The 17,402-nt window shown below is 53.0% G+C and overlaps 3 protein-coding genes across 15 annotated transcripts in view; 2 read left to right on the plus strand and 1 right to left on the minus strand.

The window, feature by feature from the left end:
* Positions 1-3,615, plus strand: part of CADPS (calcium dependent secretion activator) — a 220,094-nt gene extending 216,479 nt beyond the window's left edge. For all 8 annotated transcript variants that reach the window (XM_075432502.1, XM_075432506.1, XM_075432503.1 and 5 more), the window contains 2 exons: positions 409-513; positions 2,276-3,615. In XM_075432502.1, the coding sequence (XP_075288617.1) occupies positions 409-513; positions 2,276-2,455 (285 nt within the window). In that variant the 3' untranslated portion in view covers positions 2,456-3,615. The remainder of the gene's footprint in view (positions 1-408; positions 514-2,275) is intronic.
* Positions 3,584-17,402, minus strand: part of CEP15 (centrosomal protein 15) — a 40,319-nt gene continuing 26,500 nt past the window's right edge. For all 6 annotated transcript variants that reach the window (XM_075432516.1, XM_075432512.1, XM_075432514.1 and 3 more), the window contains exon 5: positions 3,584-4,148. In XM_075432516.1, coding sequence (XP_075288631.1) covers positions 3,993-4,148 — 156 coding nt within the window. In that variant the 3' untranslated portion in view covers positions 3,584-3,992. The remainder of the gene's footprint in view (positions 4,149-17,402) is intronic.
* Positions 13,358-17,386, plus strand: FEZF2 (FEZ family zinc finger 2). The gene is made up of 5 exons (XM_075432650.1): positions 13,358-13,859; positions 14,211-15,052; positions 15,144-15,278; positions 15,371-15,503; positions 15,950-17,386. Exons 2-5 carry the CDS (start codon positions 14,267-14,269, stop codon positions 16,207-16,209), a joined length of 1,314 nt encoding a protein of 437 aa, XP_075288765.1. The 5' UTR covers positions 13,358-13,859; positions 14,211-14,266; the 3' UTR covers positions 16,210-17,386.

Genomic DNA, 17,402 nt, shown 5'->3' on the forward strand with positions numbered 1-17,402 from the left:
AATTTCAAGACGGTAAGTAGCTGGAGTGTGGGTCTGACACACCTCAGGCAGGCCAGTGCTCTCACTGGAGGAGGAACAGGGTACAAAATGGATCGGGCCAAGTGCACACCACTGCTGGGAAGTCCCGTCAATGGCAAAATCAGATTACAGAAACCTCGCGGTGTTGCTGGTGGCCGTTACCCCTCCAAATCAGTTTGTCGTTGTTATCATTAAAATTTAAAAGCCCATGCATGGAAATTCTGTGTAAAAGAGGGTGCCTGCCTCCCCCTCCAAGTCTGTCGTCGCCCGCGAACAGGCTGGCTAGCGGGAAGGGTTGGTGCTGACCGTGCGCTGGGTGCAGCCCCTGACAGCCAGGGCACAGCACGCAGCCCCAGCGTGGTCGCTGGAGAAGTCCTGTCTCTCTTGCAGCAATGGTACACCAGCTCGATGAACGTTGTCTGCACCTGGCTGACAGACCGCATGGACCTCCAGCTTCACATTTACCAACTGAAAACTCTCATTAGGATAGTAAAGGTAATCGGCCGATGTGTTTTGGTACCATCCTGCTGTCGGATGCTGTGTGTGTGCCTGCGTGTGTGCAGCGTGTTCTCCCAGGCAAACTGTCGCTGACAAATAAATTAAGCCATTCATTAAAATTCTTGAAAATTAAGATACTTGCGTGTATGGCATGTAGCAAAGGATAAACAGGAACCTGAAATGCATATAGATGCAAAATACAGGTGTGCAAGTAAGAACAAAGTAACAGCTTGCATGAAAAAAGGAAAACTCTGTTGCTATTCGACCCTACCTGTACAATAAGCACACCAGAATTAGCCTTTTTGTGGACAAACAGGTTGATCACACCAATAACCTCCAGTGTTAAAATGGGTTAAATCAAACCAAAAGTTTTTAACACTGTTATACAGAGAAACATTTAAGCCCAGCTATGGCTTGTGATTATCAGCAGAATGCAAATGAGGATTGTTCTCATAGTTAATTGAAGTTGTTTCTTTTACAATGGGTGTATATAATCAACTCTAAGAGAGCACAAAGGTGAGATAACATACCCTGAAAGTAACATTTTTTTCCTTGAGTGCACGTGTATGTGTATATGTGTGTGTGTGCGTGCCTTGGACTAATGATAATTATTTCAGTGTGAAATCGCAGTGGTTTACATGAAATAATAAGATCACAGAAGGGGGTAAATATATTTTTGATCATTTTAGGTTCTATCTGATGCTTTTTGGTCTAGTAATTTATAATGTTTATGGTCTTGTGTGCAGTGAACACATTGAAGGCATGAATAAATTAAAACTGAAATGTATTAAATGCGCTTTTCATAACTGAAAACAACAGGCACAGACAAATTATTTCTACTTGTCAGCTAGCTGAGGAAAGCTTTCTTCCTTGTGCTTTATTTATACCAATATTACATTCAGAAGCAGCTACAACAAATCCAGGGACTTTCTGAAATAGCAGAACAGTAAATAGTTTCCATGCAGAGCACAGAGCAGAATTAAATGAACTACGAGGCCAGAGTTTTATCTCACAGGGTCGAGAAGTTTTTAAACATAAAGTCAAATGAGAGATAGTAATCATAATAACAGGGGAAATATAGCCAACTAAGGAAGCTATAGTTACAACCCCACTTTCAGAATTAGGTGAAGAAAGGGAGATTTAGGAGACACATGCCATGTGCTTATGTTTATAAATCAACAATTTTCCACGGTATCCTGGACTTAGCTTATTTAATCCCAGTACTGTAGGCAGGATTATTTAATACAGAGCATTCCAGGAACGTGTAATCACGTCTGTGGTTACGGGCGATAAGCGCTCTGCTGCGTGAGGAAAGATAACTGACGTTACAGGCAGGCTGAGTGCATCCAGAAGCAAGGAGAGTTCGCTGGAGCAGAGCCCTTACCTGCTGCTTCGAGGTGTTTCCAGACCCCGACCTGCAAAGCTCCCCCAGCACCTCCCTGCTCCGAAGCTGGGGCGCAGCCGCCCTGCAGACCCTGCCACGGCAGGGCCGGAGTCGCAGAGCCCACATTTGTTGCTCAGGGCACCCTAAAGGGACCAACCTCTGCCACGGCGAGCGGGGGCCAGCACAGAACCCCTCCTGCAGCCCCTGTGCTGCCCGGGGTGATGTAAAACGTTCCCGGGGCTGGGATTTTCCATTAGCGGCCCCAAACCCTGGGCACGGGGGCATGGGCTGACCACTGCGGTGAAGCAGGGGAGCCGGTGTCGGCCCTGACCTCTGTGCTGTCTCCTCCTCCCTCCGTGCCTCTCCCCGCTCCAGAAAACGTACCGGGATTTCCGATTGCAAGGTGTGCTGGACTCCACCTTAAACAGCAAAACCTACGAGACCATCCGGAACCGGCTGACAGTAGAGGAGGCCACGGCGTCGGTCAGCGAAGGCGGAGGGCTCCAGGGGATCACCATGAAGGACAGCGATGAGGAAGACGAAGAGGATGACTAGGGATGCTGGCCCGGAGGACCAGCTGGGGGTGGCCTGGTATCCGTGCATGTACCTCATCTGTAACTCAGTTAGCCACATTAGGAATTTTTATGTCAGCTCTAAATGCCCATGAGAAGTTTACCAATACAAATGCCATGTTAGCTGTGTGGTAATAAGATTAGCACCTCTCTTTGATTCGTCGGTTTCCTATATTTCATATCTATATGTTCATAAGCAATATGGAGCACCATTGTTTAATACTGTTAATGGAAAAAGTACATAGAAAACATGCTAGGTGTGTCCCTGTTATAATTAAAGTTTAAACAATGCTTCATTAATGTACTGTATATACATTGATGGTAAATTGTTGTGAAGATGAGTGAATCGAGTCCTTTCATTTCTTTGTTTCTCTTCTGTGGATGCCAACTGCTTAAAATTAATAAAAAAAAAAACAGCTTTGTTTTTAAAAGAAGAACGAGGCAATTACAAATGATTTTTTTGTTCTTTCTGTTCATTTAAAAACCAGAAAACAAACAAACCCAGACAGCCGTTTGAATCATTCTGCATCCTTGTTAATGTACCAGGCTCTTCCCTTCAATATGCAGTTAACTCCAGAGAGGCTACATCCCAAAGGATTAGTCATTCTAATTGCCACACCAGATTAATCCTATCATTATGGATATCTCATGCCACATTACAAGTCCAAAGCAGTTGTTTTATGTTGACGTTTGCTCCTCTAAATGTTACATTTTTGTTTGAATTTCAAATAACCGTGTATGTACAAAGACAACTTTAATTACAATCTTAGACTATACAAATGTGTTTATAATAATATATTGAATATTTATTTCAGTAGATTGTAACCATAATCTACAATTCCTCTGTTTCACAATGGTTTTTATATATGTCATGTACATTGCATTTTGACCGGTAACTGCATGTCCATCAGTTCCCCCTCCAAAGCTTTTACTTTCTGTGTAAAATAGTGGTCCATCTTGCTTTTTTTGCCTTATACAAGCCGACAGTTGTAAAAGTGTGAGAACTGTGGCTTCTCAATAAATAACTATTCAGATGTCCTAAGAATAAATTATGGAGTCTTTTTATGTCTGCCTTAGAAAAAAATAAATTACAAGCTGAGATGTAAGAGCCCCCACCTCTCAGAATAAAGGCATTTTCTTTTCTCATGGGTGTTTTTACAGTTTATTAATTAAGAGGATGATTTCCTGATCTGCTCCCAAAGGTCAGGGTGGGACCAGACTGTTCCCCAGGTACAAGGGCATTTCTGCTGTCACCTCTGCAGTTTTTTCCACAGCTATCTGTGCTCTACAGCCTATGATCTGTCTCTGGACATGTAACCGATGGTCTGCTCTAGTACAGCCCCTGTTGTTACACGGTCACCGGCCTTGCCCAAGTCTTGCATCCCACCAAGAGGCCTCAGTTTGTGTTGTAACATCTCCCAAGGCGGCCAGTTGCAGCAGCCTGCCGGGCACTCACACACACGGCATGGGGCAGACACCTCGCTGAAATTAAAAAGCAGGCTGGTTTGATGGAAAGCATGTTAGGTTGGAAGTTTTCTGAGAGGTTTTGCAGTCACTCCTTCCCAGCAGCCATTCAAACCAGAAGTGACTCCTGCTATGCTGGGTTTCAGTCGTTTGAGAGAGAGGCAGAAGAGCTGATGTCCTTCACCCTCCAAGCACAGCATCCTGTCGCCACTCTGGGGAACAAGGACAAACGTTCACTACCCACAAATAAAAGATGGGCAAATGTTGGCAAAATGTCCTGCCTGGATGAACCTGCCTGATGTAATGAACCGTTAAACTAAACGATCTTCCAATTCCCATGAGCCACTCCCTGGACACAGGAGAAGAGGAGGAGACCTCTGGGAACAGCGTGTGAAGGGGGTGTTGAGTCCCAGATGGGGGTGGGATAGTTACAGAGTCTGCAGCACATTCACCTGCAATGCTGGATGTTTGGGTCCCTTCCCTCTGCAGCAGAGTTTAGCACCTGGCTCTGGAGGTGCTCTGCAGCCCCATCTGGATGGCCATAACCTACACATTCAACACCCATGGTGACCTGGGTACACCACCCCCCTTGGAACAGGGACATTAGCAGGGTCTTTACTACAGGAGTGGGTGGTAGGCATGCACACTGAGCACCACATACGTGTTGATAAGCCACTTGATGTATTAGCATTGACAAGTTTTGAATCCTGACTGTAGCCCAGCAGACCACTTGGTTTTCATCTTGCTCGGCAATGCTGGTAGAAAAAAGCATGGCCAGGAAAAGCCGTCTCTGAGGACTTATGCGGGAACATGGCCTTGTGGTCTCACCTCCCTTTCTTAGCCACCCTCCAGTTGTGAAAATACTTGGTCCTAAATCCCCAGAGGTACTGAAGTAGCAGCAGAGTGTTTAAGTCATGCTGAGTCCACCAAAACCAGTTTAGGTGCCTCTGCACATACAAAACCCTTCTATAGCCTGGCACCCTTATGACTGCAGCCTTCAATCACACCCTGAAGCCCTCACAAGATTTGCCTGACAAAACAAGTGTCACAAGACACAAAGCATCAAACAAACCACAAGCACCACCCGGTCCCTTCTTTCTAGGTGGTTGAGAGAAACTTGAGACCCATACACATATTGATGCATATGTGCGCTCATGCCCTCTTCATCCTCTCCCTCAGCTGTCCCAAATATTTATAAGAATGGCAACAGCTCCAAGAGGAGGCGCTGGGAAAGCCTTGCCTGGGGTGGTCACCAGGCTGGTAGCAAAGAGCAGTGGGAGACACCCAAATTTGCAGCTCTGCTCCCAGTCAGGCAGAGCAGAGCTGGAGAAACAGCTTGATTCTGCTCTGGAACTGGGTCCCTTTTTTTTTTTTTTTTTTTTTTGACATGAAATATTTATTGGGTAAAAACACAGCCCACTTCCACCTGTCACCTTTCAAAACAGTGAGCCCTGCTCAGTTTTTTGAATGAAAGAGTGTGGGCGCAGCATTCAGGAGATGATCCTTGGCTGTGCATCACTAACGCACATAGGTGCCTCCCTGAAACAGCAGTGATGGACACCCTTGTCTGAGTTTCTCTGTCATTAGCAATGACCCTGTAGCCTGTGACAGCTTTTTCACGCGTCCTCAAACCCCAATAAAGCACCTCAGAGAGTCCGTAACAACCCTGAGGATATGTCAGGCTTGACCACATGTTCCAAATAAGGAAGCATTAGCCACCTTCCTTCTTTTATGGAGTTCGGACCCAAATGATGAGCTTCAAGTTACACTCTTTAGTGTGAGCAGGAAGAAGAACTCATGTACCTGCAAAGCAGGATTTAACGTCCCGCTCCTGAGCCCGCAGCCCACGGTTGAGAAAAGGAGCACATTGTACCCTGATCCCTCCTGCCTTTAACCCTGGAAATGGTTACGTGGGTGCTGCCAGCCCGACCCTGTCCTATATGGGTGCTGCGCCACGGCACCAGGAGCGAGAAGTGCCAGCTTGGGTTAATCCTGCTGAAATGTTCAATCCAAAACGGTTTGGTTTTGCCTGAAAAGCATAAATTCATGTTTAAAGCCTTCCTGGCCACAGACTATGCTTCGGACAGGAGTTGGGCTTCCGCAGAGCAAAGCTGCACCTCAGGCAGCATCTGAAGGGCTGGCTGGTGGACAGGAGCGCTCTGGCAAACCCAGCCAAGGGACGCAAAGGTCTGCTGCCGGTTTCGCTTCAACCCATTGCTGCGACGGAATGAGCTCCAACAGTCAAAGGACTTCCTGCCAGTACAACTGCACCTAGATGAAGAATCTGCCAGTACAGTTATGTCAATCAGTTTTGGGGAAAGAGGAAAATTTCATTCCTCTGCCAGCAAAATTTTAAATGATAGATCAGGCCAAAACTTCTCTCATATTTACAGGGAAGTCCAGCGAAAATATCCTTTTTTTGACAGACTTACTTAAAGCATGTGGCATGGAGACTGAAAATGCTATCAACTATTTGACTGACAAGTGTCAGCAGCTGTTCATCCAATTTGTTTTATATTTCAGCAACTAACAGATTCTTTCCCCTCTGCTGTAATGCATGTCTCCTGGCCCATAGGCATCTTAGAAATTGCTTTTCTGCCTCTCTAGTGACCAAAACGTCAAAAATATTACAAGACAATTTGTGTTCAGAAGCATAAACAGGCATGCAGCAAAGCAAAGATGATTTTGTCAATGTTCAGGCTGTGTTCTTTTTAAAAAAGTCACAGCAAACCCAAGGCAAAAATTACTTCTCTAAGCTTTAAAAGAAAAAGCTAAAGCAAACAAAGCGCCCGATAAACCAGCACAGGTTAAACCATCAACTACCAAGGGAAAAATCACTCATCTAATGGCCAGCCAAAACGCAGCCGAGCCATATTTCAACCTCTGCACTTTGTGAAGTTCACAACTCCGCACCACCACCACTGTCACCGATGTTTGTTCAAAAACCTGCCCTGCGGTGTTGAGATTCAACAGAGCCACCGCCGCGCCAGGTGGAGTCCAGCTAGGAGGGGCCCTTCAACCATTCACAAAACCCAGCCCTCTTCGTCTTCGGTCTAGCAACGCTTTCAGGAACTCTTTGATCCCTGACTGCATGTAATATAAGTTACAATTACTGCAGTTGCCACCTGTTCGGAACTTGCTGGACTGAAAAGCCTGCGCGACACCTCTCTCCGGTGAGCTGTATTCAGCCGTGTTTCCTTTATTCAAGCACGTTTAGGCTCTTCAGCTAAACCTGAAGTGATATTTTCCTCAGCCTTCCTAAAAGATGCAGATTCCATTTCAAGTTGTAAATCTGCATTTGTTGTAACTATGCAAAATATGGGAAAAAAAAAAGTGCAGAGATTATATGCAATCTGCCAGCAGAGTTGTGTGCCATGAGGAAAATGCCTCACAGGTCAAAACAAAGAAAAACACTGAGCAACAAATTAGTTGCAGGCAGTAGCTAATATGGAGATCAAAAGATTAAAATCAACATGCAACGATGAAATCACTGGAATAATAGGAGCACTTAAGAAGATTAAGTCAATAACAGAGTCCAGTAGTAAAAAAATAAGATTTTGATTATACTGTAAAATTTGATATTGGGAGAGCAAAAGCAATTACAACCACGACATGCTTCGCTCTCCCCGCCTTAGACCATCTTGGCTCATTTCCTATGCAAGGAATACAGTTGTTGAAATAAACAGAAATGTTATGACTTAAGTGCTCGATTCAAAAACAAACCAGGTGGTCAGATCAGATTGGGGACTGACAAGACAGGGTCTGTAAGAGGAGGACTTGTTGCGGATCCCGGAGGATACGACAGCTGGGGGGAACAAAGGCCACACCGTTTAGGACTGCACAAGCAGCTGATCGCAGGGGGCTGTCCCAGGCTGTCAGCTGGAGAGGAGAGGCACGCACCGGCGGGGAGGAAGGAGGACAGGAATAGCTTGAAGGCTTGAAGTGAACGTGGTGGTGAACACTGGTTACAGGGAAGGGTTTTGTTCTGTCAGCTAAAACAGCAAAGACTGCAGGTTTGGTTTTGTGATGTACATCAGAAGCAGAGCACATGGCAGCCTCCAAGCCCATCTGGACCCTCACCTAAGGGACAGGGACGCGTCCCATAGCCACGTATTCACCAGGGCTGGAGGTCACCCAGAAGCACAGCCCAGTGGGGACAGGAAGGACAACCTGCTGAGGCACAGCTAATGCTCACCATGACAGACCTACCCTTGTCAACCCAGGTGGGTACGCAGGAAGAGAGGAGCCAGTCCCTCCAACACAAACTGGCCAAGGCCACGGGACACCAGCCTCATCCATGGACTGTGGAGCCAAAGGCCCACAGCTCCCTTGGGGAGAAATGGTCACCCTGGTAGGGACCTCCTCACCCGAGAAACCTCAGAGCCCTTGGTGGATTCTGCAATGCTCTGAGTTTCATGAGGAAGCGCCTAAGCAGCTCCCCTGCTCCCCAGAGCTGATGACTCGCCTGGGCTTTTTTTTAAATCGGTTCTTCAGCATCACCAACTCCAGCCCCACCCCCGCCCCCACCCCAAATTCACAAGCTAGGCTCATAATTAAATCAAATAAATAAATTATCAGCTATTTTTACAAAATTTGTGGGTGTTCTTGAACATTAAGGGAATACTTGGGTCGTGCATTGAAGATTTCTCCTGCAATAACAAGGTCTGGATTTTTAGTTTGGGCTCTGATTGTTGGGGTGATTTTTAGTGGTTCTTCTAGATCATGTCTTCCGGGGTGAAATTGGCACTTTTCTTGTGCTGAGATGGCATGGCAGTAGTTTCACCAGTCAACCTGGGAGTCCTGCCAGGCTTTCTCCAACTTAGCCACCACGACCAGGGACAAGGATGCTGCAGCCCAGCCGGTCTCGCGTGGCCTGGAGGAAGGAGGTAACGTGCTGCCATCCGCCGTCACCTTGGTACCTCACAGCCCACGGAGTCCTGCTCTGCAGCAGATGGGGACAACAGGTCGAACGAGGGCAAATACAAACCTCGAACAACGTAACATGCGGCACAGCTTGAAAGACTGGACAACACCGCGTGGGGGGTGAGTTGCAAACACAGACAGTGGAAAGCTCCTTACTCTATTTGTTTTTTCCATTGAAAAAGCAAGTAATTCTGAAAATGAGATGGTTTTCTATCTCATTAAGGGGAAAATAATTCAAAACACGTGGGGTTTGTCCCACTTATCTTTTTGGCCATCCTTCTTTCAAGCAAAAAAGGGAAGGAATGGAAACACAAAACTGAATTGGGCTTCTACCCGTTTTCACTGCTTTTTGCTCCTTTTTCTCAAATGTTTTCAGTAGGAAAGTGAGAACAAGGCCATCCCCCCATTATATTCTCCTTCTCTCCTTCCTCCCACCTTTTCTCCTAAATAGAAAATAAGGGGAAAAAAAACCTCAAAAACAGAAAAATTTAAAAGCTCCCACTCTTTCGAAACGAAAAAGTGCAACACCTCAAAACATTAGGAAGGGACATCTTTCAGTTTCAGCATTCAGAAATGAAATGCAGCATTGCTCCGTTACTGCAACGTGAAGAATTACTATTTCCGACAACAAGGGTGGAGAACAGCAGCTCACCCCTTCAACAGTTTCTTGCTTGCCTTACTGGCCGGGCTGACTTCAGACACGACGTGGACTCCGCCAGCTCCTCGACTGCCTCCTGGGCCAGACCGGTCTCACGCCAGGAACTAGGCTTCACCCATGATGTCTCTCTCCACTCCTCACAGGCAGGCAGTGTTTTTGGGGCACAAAGCCCGGCTGGGATCGAGCCGTTAGCTACCATTCCTGTTGACAGGCAAACTAGAATAGGCTCTGGCTCACTTTCTCCGAGCTGCGGAAGGAGGAATGAGCCGAGAAAAGAGTTCATTCAATTGCTTCTGTTTGGCAGCTCTGCAGGACTCTCTGCATAGACAGAAAGAGATGTGGCAAGTAAGGAGTTGCCATTTTTAGAATTACATAAGCCAGTTTGATTGCCATTGAGGCACTCTGTGCAGCTCCTGCCACGGTGCCCTGCCGGTTGCTCTGCAGCGGGGCTAGATTTCAAAAACAGCTTTAGGAGCAGGTCAGATACCAGCTCTTAAAATCAGATTCAGGTTAAAAATGCCAACGCTACCCCTGCCGTCACTGACAAAGTCAACCAGCACAGCCATGCGAGGACTCTGGGCCAGTGTGCTTCCAAAATCCCACTAACCACATTTGCTCTGGGACCCATGCAGTGCTCCAAAACCTAGCTCCCCAGCAGTGTTTCATTATGCCAAAAAACCCACCAAAAACCCCAAATAAAATAAATCAGAATTATCTGCCTATGTATACGCAGTAATGTGTGCATAACTCTGTGAATGGGCTGAAAAAATAGTCTGGAGGGACTCGGCGCCTTTGCCACAGCCCAGGTGGCCTCGCCATGCGCTGCCCCTGCCCCAAGCACAGTGGTGGTCCCCGCCGGGTGACACGGCAGCAGGGTCACCCCACCGGCCCGAAGTGCCCGGCAGGAGCAGGGGGGCTGCTCGTGGGGGCTGCGGCATTGGTACTGCTCCCGGTATGCGAGGTACCATAGTTTCGAAGGGGGAACGGGAAGTATTCAAACGGGTAACAACCCCACCCCAGCCCCAAACTCTGCTCTCCTCATTTCCCCATTCATTGCTTGCTAATTTGTCCAAAAAGCGTCTGTCTCTGACCACTGCAAACCGAACTCCACCCGAACTCCTCGGGGCCATCCCTGAGCAGTGCTCTGAGGGCAGAATTGCTGCCCTGCGCTGAGCCAGACCCAAACCCAGCACGGTGGGGCCCGGGCAGCACCCAGCCCTGCTGCCCTCCCAGCCCGACCCCAGGCCCCTCCGCCGCACCTTGCACCGGCCACAAAGCTACAAATTCACATCAGAAGCTGCCTCCCCCGGCAGCCCCATCCTAATTGCCTGGGCTGGTGGCTCGCCCGGTTGTCCATCACCTTTCGCTATTAAAAAAACAACAAAAAAACCCAAAACAACAACAACAAAAACATATAATAAGCAAAGCAGCATAGAAATCAAAGCCACCATTTCAGAGAGATCGAAGCATAACGCTAATAACTTTCGGCAGCTTCCACTGTGGAGTTTAAGCAGCTGCCAAGTCCAATAACCAGGAGGATCCCAAGTCATCTTCCAGCGGACCATAAACGCTCAGCGCCCGCTGCCCCTGCCGGGCCCGCGGGACCCCGCACCCCCCGCCCGGATGGCACCCACCCTGGATGGATCCCCGGGACCCCCCCGCCGAGCGGGTCCGGTTGTCGGGGGGCGGAAAGGAAACTCCCGCCGGTTTTCGATGCCGGCGGCCGGGGCGGGCTCGGGACCGGCCGGAGAGGGGCCGAGGGCCGGGTGGCGGGGCCGGGGCCGCGGGCTCGGAGTCGGTCGGTCGTAACACGCTTGCCGGAACGACAGAAGTCGAATCGATAGAGACAGCCTCCAGCTGTGCCTAAACCTGCGGTTTCAATTAAAATGCTGAGCTCCGGTGCCCGGGTCTGAGCCGGGATCCCGCAGCGCTGATGCGCAAGGCGTGCGGTGCCCCGGCTCCTCGCGCGGCCCGACCCAGGAGCCGGCACCCCGCACCGGGCCTCGGGCTCCGCTCCCAGGGAAGGAGGCGGCCCCGGGGCTGGGGAGGGCAGGAGGGAGAGACCCAGCCCTGCAAACAGCCCGGAGAGGGCGAGGGCGGCGCGGGGAAGCTGGCAGCGAGCTCCCGGCCCTGGCTTCGCAGCCCTCTTTTATCCCGCCCGAAATCATCTCGTTTACAGAAAATATTTGTTTGCACTATTAGTTGGTACTGGAGTTAATTACTCAACGTGTGAGCGGGGAGTAATATGGATAAAAGCAGCCCCAGTGTTTATTGTGTGGGTGAGCTGTTGAGCGGTGCTTGAATAAACTGCAATTAGGGTTAGATAGAGATTAATTAACATGTGAGTGGCAAGGTGTAAAATAGTTCCCAACCCTCCACTCAGTATAATCTGCAGGCGAGGAAAAAAAGTTTGTGGAGGCTAATTAAATACTTTGCTAAAGCCGGCGAGCCCCGGGAGCGAGCGGAGCCCAGCCGCTGCCTGCCCGCTGCCCGGCGGAGACTCGGCTCGGCGCGGCTCGGCTCCCCGGCGCTCAGCCGGGCTCTCCCGCAGCCTTGTCCCGCTGCGTGCGGCTCTCCGCAGTCCCGTCCCACCCTATCCCTTCCCCCCCCAGAAAAGCGGGGCGGGTTCCCCCCTCCCTCGCACGCCGACCCTACCAGACCCAGGCGGGGCGGACGCCGGCACCTGATGCTCCAGGCTGGACCCCCCCCATCTCCATCCCCATCCCCGAGGCGGGGTGCCCCCCCCCCAGCCCCCGGGGCAGGGCAGCTCCTCTCCACCCGCCGCTTTCAAAGTTTGTTTCTGGAGCGTGTTGTCGTTCGCAGGTGAAAGAGCCTGTCTGCAAACAGCCGGCGGGGAGGGGACCCGCGGCTCGGGCAGCGCCGCACAAAAACCCCGAATTCCTCCAAACTTTGTTCAGGCGTGCGAGGCAGGCGGAAAGAAAAAAATAATAATATATATATATAGGGGCCTTTTCATTGCTTGCTTTACCTCTGGCCAGGCTCAATCTAAACCCTTCGCTCCCCCCCTCCCCCGGATAAGCCTCCCCTTTATTTTAGAAACGCACAAAACCAGGTTCCACGCAGCGCTTTAGTGGCTCCGAGTGAAAGGGAGCGGAGCGCCCTGCATCGCCGGGCGAGACCCGGCCGGGCTGAATGGCCGCGGCGAGGGACGGGGCGGGCGCGAGGGGCCGCGGGAGGTGCTGCCGCCGGGCCCCCCGAGACAGGTGGACGCGGGACCCCCTCAGCTACCGCGTCCTCGCCTCTGAGGTTTCTGCAAATCCTCCCCTCCCGCGTCAAGTCGTTTTAATTAGAGAGAGGAAGGGAAGAAACCCCAGCATTCAGCCGCTATAACGTAGCGTCGCCTGGTTTGGTTTTTTTTTTTGGGGGGGGGGGGAGAAGGGGGCTGGGACCAGGGCTAGAAGGGAAAGGGAGAGCCCCCCGGCTGCCCCCGGGGAAGCGGGCACCTTTCGGGGTGACAATGTGACAATTCGCAAAACTCCCGTTCGCAGCGCACGGGTCCTTTTTTTTTTTTTTTTTTTTAACAGCGAAAACCCAGCCCTGGGCTCGGCTCCCTCCGCGTTTATTTAAGGCTAATCACCAGCTACCCTGAGAGGGGAGGGGGGGTGGAATTAAACTTAGTTTAATTAACATTAATACACTGTCCTAATTAATGGGTTGGCTATTAATTTATACATGCTGGGGAGGCTCGCAGATAAGTGACAATTTATTAATTATCTTCCAGCTCGGTTGCAACGGAGCTGATTGCAGATGGGTTGCCAAAATAACTAGAGCATGGTTGCGTGGTAGTTGCTTTAGGAAAAAAAAAAAAAAAAATCATTCTCCCCCTTCTTTAAAAAAAAAAGAAAAAGGAAGGAAAAAAAAAATCCTCACGCTCACTCGGAGTGGCTCTTCTAACCCCAGCAAGAACTGGAGCACTCTTTTCCACCCAACTTGTGAATCGCACTTGCCTTCTAATTTGCCACATGCAAAACGATTCCTCTGCTTTGCAAGTTGCGTTTTGAGAAGGGAGAGAGAGACGAAAAAAACCCAGCTCGCACACGAGCGATTTGTGCGTCTTAAACTGGAAGGAAATTGTGCGTGGAGGGGAGGGGGGGGCTCCTCTTCCTCTCTCTGCCCCAGCCCACCGCGCTCCAGCCCGGCGCCTCGGCTCGGGGAAGCTCCATGGTGGCATCCCCATGTCATTCTGCTCGGAGTGACTTCATGTGATGTCAGCTTTAAATGTACGAGACCGTGATCTGACGCTCGGGAAGATGTTTGCTATCAAAATGTGACTGTGGCCGCACCGCGCTGCTTGGATGCGGCTCGCCGGCGCTGGGCAGAGGTAAGGGGTCCCAGGGCGAGCCCCCCCGCCCCTGCCCCCGCAGGTCCCGGTCCGCGACCAGCGGTGGGGCTGGGTGGCATTGGGCTGGGGGAGGTTTGGCTTTTTCTTCCTTTTCTTTTCTTTTTTTTTTTTTTTTTAAAGACTAACAAGGTCTAGCTTGCATGTTACTTTAGCGTGTTCCGCTTAATGAGCAGTAATCTGGTACCCTACGTGCCATTGTTCTTGGATATGTTCATTTGAATGTAAATAGGGAGGGGGTGCCGGTGGCGAGCGGGGGGGGGGGGGGTGGCGGTGGGGGGAGAACAAGGTGCTTATTAAATTGATTTGTCTCCTGGATTTTCTGGGACGCAGAGCCGAGAGCGGGAGCGAGTGGCTGCTCACACCAAGTTCCCGCACGGCGGAGCGACATGGCGAGCTCGGGGTCGCTGGAGACGGTCATGCCTTCCTCCTGCCCCCGGCACGACGGCAGGGCCGCCGCCGCTAACCCCTCCAAGACCCTGGCCTTCTCCATCGAGCGGATCATGGCCAAGACCTCGGAGCCCAAGCCCGCCTTCGAGCAGAGGCACGGCGGGCCGGAGCCGGAGCCGGGCAAGAAGCCGCTGAGCCTGTGCTCGCCCCTGCCCTGCGTGATCCCCATCCCGCCGCTGGGCTACGAGCTGCCCTCCAAGACTCTCCTCAACTACTCGGAGCTGTGGAAGAGCAGCCTGCGGGGCGGCGCGGGGCTCTGCAAAGCCAACTGCGGCGTCTGCTGCAAGGCAGAGCTCGCCCTGGGCCAGCCCGGCGCCCGGCTCGTCAAGCCGCAGGTCATCCACCAAGCCGGGGCCGTGCCCGCCGCCCCCCGTTCCCTCTACTACTTCAACTACCTGGACGCGGCGTACCACCCGGCCGACCTCCTGCACGGACAGCTCTTCCCGGCCGGCCTGCTGGGCGCCCCGCCGCCGGGGGGGCTCTCGGCCCACCAGAAGCTTTTCCTGCTGGAGAACGCCAAGCTGGCGGGGCTGGCGGCCGAGAAGCTGCCGCCGCCGCCGCCGCCGCCCTTCGCGCACAAGGAGCGGCTGCCGGGGCACCTGGACCAGGTGATGAAGGAGGCGGCGGAGCGCGGCGGCCCCCCCAAGGGCCACGCCAAGCTGGGGGGCGGCGGCGGGGCGGCGGAGGGCAAGCCCAAAAACTTCACCTGCGAGGTGTGCGGCAAGGTAAGGGGAGGCGGGGGGGGGGGGGGGGGGGGGGGCGAGGGGCGGGGGGTCCGGGGGCGGCGGGGCCGTGCCTGACCTCGGCTTCCCGCAGGTGTTCAACGCGCACTACAACCTCACCCGCCACATGCCGGTGCACACCGGGGCCCGGCCGTTCGTCTGCAAGGTCTGCGGGAAGGGCTTCCGCCAGGCCAGCACCCTGTGCCGGCACAAAATCATCCACACCCAGGTAGGTGGGGGGCGGTCGGGATGCGGGGGGAGGTACACCCCCCCCCCGCACACCCCCTCTGACGGGCCTCTCGCCCCCCCCATCCGGTGCAGGAGAAACCGCACAAGTGCAACCAGTGCGGGAAGGCGTTCAACAGGAGCTCCACGCTCAACACCCACATCCGCATCCACGCCGGCTACAAGCCCTTCGTCTGCGAGTTCTGCGGCAAGGGCTTCCACCAGAAAGGTGAGCCGGGCCGGGCCGGGGGCCCTCGCCCACCATTAGCGGGGATTAAACGCGGCGAGCCTTGCCCGGCTGGGGGAAGAGAAGGGGCGCGGGCAGAGCCGCCGCCGCTGCTCCCAATTACTTTCCCTCCAAGCCGGGCCGCACCGCCGGGGACTGCTGACGGTTCTCCCTAAATGCTTTTTAAATGAGAGGTGCCGGGGCCCCGTCCTAATCCAGAGCCCTCCGTTTGCCGCGGGTCACCGGGCTGACCCCGCCGCTCATTTGTGCCGTGCCAGTTGCGCGCTGCTCCGCGCTGACGCGGACCGGGTTTGACAACTCGGACGGGGGTGCGGGACACACGCACACACACACTTCCTAACGCATCCCCCCCGTCCCGCCCTGCCTTACCTGTGCGGCCCGGGCACCCTCGGGTAACCCCCTCCTTCCACCTTCTTCCTCTCCCGCAGGCAACTACAAGAACCACAAGCTGACCCACAGCGGAGAGAAGCAGTACAAGTGCACCATCTGCAACAAAGCCTTCCACCAGATCTATAACTTGACTTTCCACATGCACACCCACAACGACAAGAAGCCCTTTACGTGCGTCACTTGCGGGAAAGGATTTTGCAGAAACTTTGATTTAAAGAAGCACGTCCGAAAGTTGCACGACAGCGTCTCCAGCGCTCCCCCGCCGCCGCGGGACCCCGGGCGCGGCGGGCAGAGCTAAGGGCCCGCCGCACCGCCCCGCTCCACCCGTCCGAACCGGCCTTCGCTTCTCTGTCTCTTCCCCAGCGAGCTCAGCCGCCGGTAGCAAGCGACCCCGAGCCGCAGTTGTATATAAGAGGAATCTTATTTAACGGCGCGCTGCGGGAGCGGGCCAGGAGGGGCCGGGCTGGCCGCCCCCCCGCCAGGACAGCGCTCTTTATACGTGTCTGTAAATCTCCATTTTAAATGTACGCTCGAATAAGTGAGGAATATATATATATCTATATCTATCTATCACGGGACAATAAACCGGCCCTTCGCAGGCGTCTCGTTTCCCACCTCGTCCCCGGCCCGAGCGGGGACCGGGCTGAACGGCGACGTGTAACCCCGCTGTAAACGCGGCTTGCGGGAGCGCCGCGGGCCCTGGAGGAAACCGAGCGAGGGCGGGAGGGAACCGGGCGGCCGCCTTCCCCCCGCCCCGTACCCGGACCCTGCCGCGCCGGTGCGGGACCCCCGGCCGGCGGCTCCCGGTTTCCCAGCGCCGCTCGCCGGGGCCGGGTCGTTTCGGCGTGTTTCAGCCGCTCCTGAATGACTCTCTTCCCCTGCATGCAGATGAAATGATCTCACGCTTGCTTTCCGAGTAATGACCCAAATTAAGAGAGAAAACACAGACCCTTCAAACCGCATTACATTAATCTAATCACTCCCAGCAGGCCTCAGAAACTCTTTTTGATCAGAATATGGATAATCAAGCGCTTGGATTACACTAACTATTCCCTTCTCATCTCCCCCCCCCCCTCACTTTTTAATGTGCAAGTGTCTATTCCGGCCACGTCGTTAGGAGCAGCATTATGCCGGCGGGGTGAGCCGGCCGTGCCTGTGCGTGCTGCTCCGGCCGGGCTCGCCAATGAAGCGGGGAAGGGGCCGAAATGCCTGGGGACGGCGTCCCGGGGAGCTCCCCCTTCCCCGCCTAATTGCGCGGTGAAAGGGCGGGAGGCGAGGCGAGCCCCCCCGCTCCGACTTGCCGGACCCGCCGTTCGGCCGCGGAGCTCCCCGGGGAGCCGGCCGGGGCCGGCGGGGCCGACCGCCGGGTTGCTCGGGGTTTGCGTTTTTAAGCGCCGGAATTGTCGTTTGGATGGTTTGGGTCGGGAGAGGAGCGGGAAAGGACGCCCAGGGATGCCGGCGGCGGGGAAAGATCGTGCCAGAGTTTTAGTG

The sequence above is a fragment of the Opisthocomus hoazin genome, chromosome 11 (genome assembly GCF_030867145.1).
Source record: "Opisthocomus hoazin isolate bOpiHoa1 chromosome 11, bOpiHoa1.hap1, whole genome shotgun sequence".
Lineage (NCBI taxonomy): Eukaryota > Metazoa > Chordata > Aves > Opisthocomiformes > Opisthocomidae > Opisthocomus > Opisthocomus hoazin.